The following is a 5000-nucleotide window of genomic DNA, read 5'->3' on the forward strand; positions in this document are numbered from 1 at the left end:
AGACAACCTAGGGTTAAAGTACCCTAGGGGAGTCTGAAAAATAGTAAAAGTAAAAATAAAAAAAAAGTAAAAAAAAAATTATAATAAAAAACCCTAAAAACTCAAATCTCCCCCCTTTCCCTAGAACTGATATAAATATAAATAAACAGTAAAAATCATGAACACATTAGATATCGCCGCGTCCGGAAATTCCCGATCTATCAAAATATAATAACGGTTTTTCACTGCGTTTAACCCCGTAACGGAAAATAGCACCCAAAGTCGAAAATGCCACTTTTTTGCCATTATGAAAATTATAAAAAATTCAATAACAAGTCATCAGAAGGTCGCACAGTCCTAAAAATGGCAGCATTGAAAACGTCATCAAAAGTCGCAAAAAATGACACCACCCACAGCTCCGTACAGCGAAGTATGAAAAAGTTATTGGCGCCAGAAAATGGCAAAATCTAAAAAAAAAATTTGTACAGGAGGTTTTTCATTTTTGTAAATGTATGAAAACATTATAAAACCTACACAAATTTGGTATCCCCGTAATCGTACTGACCCAAAGAATAAAGTAGACCTGTCATTTGGGGCGCACAGTGAAAGCCGTAAAATCCAAGCGCACGAGAAACCTGCGCAAATGCGTTTTTTTTTACTAATTTCACTGCATTTGGAATTTTTTTCCCGCTTCCCAGTACACGGCGTGGAAGAATAAATATTGTCAATTTGTTATGCAGAAAACAACCCCTCACAGAGCTCTTTACATGTAAAAAAAAAATAATAAAGTTATAGATTTTTGATTGTGGGGAGTGAAAAATGGAAATGAAAAAAAACAAAAAAGGGCCAGGTCTTTAAAGGGTTAATAGGCAGCACATGGTTAAAAGTCCATTTACACAATAAACAAACAGGATATCAGTGACAGCAGAACCTCCTCTGCCACATCTGTCATGAGTCTGAGGGCAGATAAGATAAAGGGACTGTCTAGTTTTAGGGACTTTACAGTATGTCTGAACCAGCCCAGGAAGTCACATGACAGAGAAGAATAGAAAACGAAAGTAGCCGCTCCGGATACAGCTGGTCGCAGAGCAGCAATTGTGGATGTTCTCATGTGGATATAAAGCCTCGTTCACACTGTTCTTTGGAGCTGGATTTTCTTGTATTGCTGGGACACAGAGCTAGCAATCTACAGGATCACCTCATGTCAAGATGATGGTCGTGCCAGTCTTAATCCTTCTGACTGTGTGTTTGGGGAGAGAGATAGAAGGTAGGTAGTACTTGTACTTACTGTATTCTGTATTTCCATTCCATACACAACCAGAACAGGGGAAAAAAAAAACCTTCGCCAATTATTTTTTGGGTACAGTCCCTTTAACTCAATTACCACCTGGAGCCCCTCAGACTCATTTGCATAATTGTTTAAAAAATAAATTTTTCTTACAAAAAAGGGAATAAGAAGCTTAAAGTAGAGCAGATCCTGGTAAAGGGGGTGCGCACCGGTATGTCAGGGTGCTGGGTTTACAATCCTTCATCCTGGTAGTAGATGTCCTTTAATTGTTATCCTCTGGTTAATCTAGAGCAGTGATTTTCAACCTGTGTGCCGCGGCACACTAGTGTGCCGCGACACAAGGTTGAGTGTGCCGCGGGGGAAAGTTGCCCGAACTAGGCTGCCCCGGTGTCGAGCTGCCGCCGCGCCCCCGTATTTCTGCCCCATACTTACCTCCAAGTCCCGCGTCGGCGATCCGCCCGTCTTCTGTAGCTCCTGTACCGCGCGGCCCATGTCACGTGACCAGAGGCGCGCGGTGCAGGAGCTACAGAAGGTGGGCGGATCGCCATTAGGAGTGAAGGTACGCGGAAGAAGACATCAAGGGTAAGTATATAAGGTTATTATTTGTATAAGGAAGGTAGCTAGGGTTTTTTTTTTTTTTATTAGTAAAGGTAGGCTGGGGCTTTTTATTTGTTAAGGGGGGCCTCTAGGGCCTTTTAATTAGTAAAGGGGGGCCTCTAGGGCCTTTTAATTAGTAAAGGGGGGCCTCTAGGGCCTTTTAATTAGTAAAGGGGGGGCTCTAGGGCCTTTTAATTAGTAAAGGGAGGCCTCTAGGGCCTTTTAATTAGTAAAGGGGGGCCTCTAGGGCCTTTTAATTAGTAAAGGGGGGCCTCTAGGGCCTTTTAATTAGTAAAGGGGGGCCTCTAGGGCCTTTTAATTAGTAAAGGGGGGGCTCTAGGGCCTTTTAATTAGTAAAGGGGGGGCTCTAGGGCCTTTTAATTAGTAAAGGGGGGGCTCTAGGGCCTTTTAATTAGTAAAGGGGGGGCTCTAGGGCCTTTTAAATAGTAAAGGGGGGCCTCTAGGGCCTATTAATTAGTAAAGAGAGGCCGCTATGGGCTCTTAATTTGTAAAGGGAGGCCGCTACGGGCTCTTAATTTGTAATGGGAGACCGCTAGGGCCTTTTTATTAGTAAAGGGAGGCAGCTAGGGGCTTTTTATTAGTAAAGGGAGGCAGCTAGGGCCTTTTTATTAGTAAAGGGAGGCAGCTAGGGGCTTTTTATTAGTAAAGGGAGGCAGCTAGGGCCTTTTTATTAGTAAAGGGAGGCAGCTAGGGCCTTTTTATTAGTAAAGGGAGGCAGCTAGGGGCTTTTTATTAGTAAAGGGAGGCTGCTAGGGGCTCTTGATTAGTAAAGGGAGGCCGCCAGGGGCTTTTTATTAGTAAAGGGAGGCAGCTAGGGGCTTTTTATTAGTAAAGGGAGGCATCTAGGGCCTTTTTATTAGTAAAGGGAGGCCGCTAGGGCCTTTTTATTAGTAAAGGGAGGCAGCTAGGGGCTTTTTATTAGTAAAGGGAGGCCGCTAGGGCCTTTTTATTAGTAAAGGGAGGCAGCTAGGGGCTTTTTATTAGTAAAGGGAGGCAGCTAGGGCCTTTTTATTAGTAAAGGGAGGCAGCTAGGGGCTTTTTATTAGTAAAGGGAGGCATCTAGGGCCTTTTTATTAGTAAAGGGAGGCCGCTAGGGCCTTTTTATTAGTAAAGGGAGGCAGCTAGGGGTTTTTTATTAGTAAAGGGAGGCAGCTAGGGGCTTTTTATTAGTAAAGGGAGGCCGCTAGGGCCTTTTTATTAGTAAAGGGAGGCAGCTAGGGGCTTTTTATTAGTAAAGGGAGGCAGCTAGGGGCTTTTTATTAGTAAAGGGAGGCATCTAGGGCCTTTTTATTAGTAAAGGGAGGCAGCTAGGGGCTTTTTATTAGTAAAGGGAGGCAGCTAGGGCCTTTTTATTAGTAAAGGGAGGCCGCTAGGGCCTTTTTATTAGTAAAGGGAGGCAGCTAGGGGTTTTTTATTAGTAAAGGGAGGCAGCTAGGGTCTTTTAATTAGTAAAGGGAGGCCGCTAGGGCCTTTTTATTAGTAAAGGGAGGCCGCTAGGGCCTTTTTATTAGTAAAGGGAGGCAGCTAGGGTCTTTTAATTAGTAAAGGGAGGCCGCTAGGGCCTTTTTATTAGTAAAGGGAGGCAGCTAGGGGCTTTTTATTAGTAAAGGGAGGCAGCTAGGGGCTTTTTATTAGTAAAGGGAGGCATCTAGGGCCTTTTTATTAGTAAAGGGAGGCCGCTAGAGGTTTTTATTAGCAAAGGGAGGCTGCTAGGGGTTTTTTCTTATTAGTAAAGGGAGGCCTTTTATGACTGTTTTAGTGTCATTTTGTGCTATTTTGGTTGGTGGTGTGCCCCAGGATTTTCTAAGTATAAAAAGTGTGCCGCGGCTCAAAAAAGGTTGAAAATCACTGATCTAGAGCATCTACCAGCAGGATGAAGGACTGTATGCAAATGAGCCTGAGGGGCTCCAGGCTCAATAGATGCAAATTGAGTCTTGAGCCCCCTAGGCTCATTTTCATACAGCCCTTCATCCTGGTGGAATGATGAAACGTTCCGGATGCCATGTTTTACAACTCTCTGAAGAGTTAATTTAACATCTTCTCAGTGAGGATCAGCTTGGTACCTACCTTTGTCTAGATTATGTATGTTATACATTATATATGTTATAAAAGACAATTATCTGCTCGAAAAGAAAGAATGTTCTTAGTTTTCCATCGCAAACCAATCACAGCTCAGCTTACATTTTACCACTGCTCATGAATATTGTAAAGGGGGAGCTGTGATTGGTTGCCGTGGGCTCGATACAATTTGTAAAGCTGAAGATCTCGTGATGGATTGTGATTAGAGATGAGCGAGTATACTCGTCCGAGCTTGATGCTCGTTCGAGTATTAAGGTACTCGAAACGGCTCGTTGCTCGGACGAGTATTTCCCCTGCTCGAGATCGAGCATTTAATTAAAAAAACACAGTGAAGAACAATGAAGAATAGAATAAAAACAGTGAACACAGTGAACACAGGATCATTTAAGTGAAAAACACAGTGAAAAACACAGTGAAGAATAGATTACAGATGTTCGGCACATCTGCTTACTTGTCGGGAGATACGCGCGGAACGGTGCGAACAAAATACTATGTGAAGAACAATATATATGTGTGAAGAACACATTGCAGAACACGGTGAGCAGGACAGAGACAACGAGGAGCAGCACAGAGACACCGGGGAGCAGCACAGAGACACCGGGGAGCAGCACGGAGACACCGGGGAGCAGCACGGAGACATGGGGCAGCGGCAGCACGAAGACATCAGGCAGCGGCACGGAGCGGCACGGAGACATCGGGGCACGGAGACATCGGGGCACGGAGACAGCGGGGCACGGAGACATCGGGGCACGGAGACATCGGGGCACGGAGACAGCGGGGCACGGAGACATCGGGGCACGGAGACATCGGGGCACGGAGACAGCGGGGCACGGACACAGCGTGGCACGGAGACAGCGGGGCACGGAGACAGCTGGGCACGGAGACATCGGGGCACGGAGAGAGTGGGGCACGGAGACAGCGGGGCACGGAGAGAGCGGGGCACGGAGACAGCTGGGCACGGAGACATCGGGGCACGGAGAGAGCGGGGCACGGAGACAGCGGGGCACGGAGACAGCGGGGCACGGAGACATCGGGG

At 45.8% G+C, this 5000-nt stretch overlaps 1 protein-coding gene across 2 annotated transcripts in view; it reads left to right on the forward strand.

Moving 5' to 3' along the window:
- The first annotated feature begins 999 nt into the window (after window positions 1-999).
- LOC140128300 (V-set domain-containing T-cell activation inhibitor 1-like) overlaps window positions 1000-5000 on the forward strand; it is a 32102-nt gene continuing 28101 nt past the window's right edge. The window contains exon 1 of one of the 2 annotated variants that reach the window (XM_072149902.1): window positions 1000-1246. In XM_072149902.1, the coding sequence (XP_072006003.1) occupies window positions 1189-1246 (58 nt within the window). In that variant the 5' untranslated portion in view covers window positions 1000-1188. The remainder of the gene's footprint in view (window positions 1247-5000) is intronic. The other variant, XM_072149901.1, reaches the window with a different exon arrangement.

This window comes from Engystomops pustulosus, chromosome 4, assembly GCF_040894005.1.
Source record: "Engystomops pustulosus chromosome 4, aEngPut4.maternal, whole genome shotgun sequence".
Taxonomy (NCBI): Eukaryota; Metazoa; Chordata; class Amphibia; order Anura; family Leptodactylidae; genus Engystomops; species Engystomops pustulosus.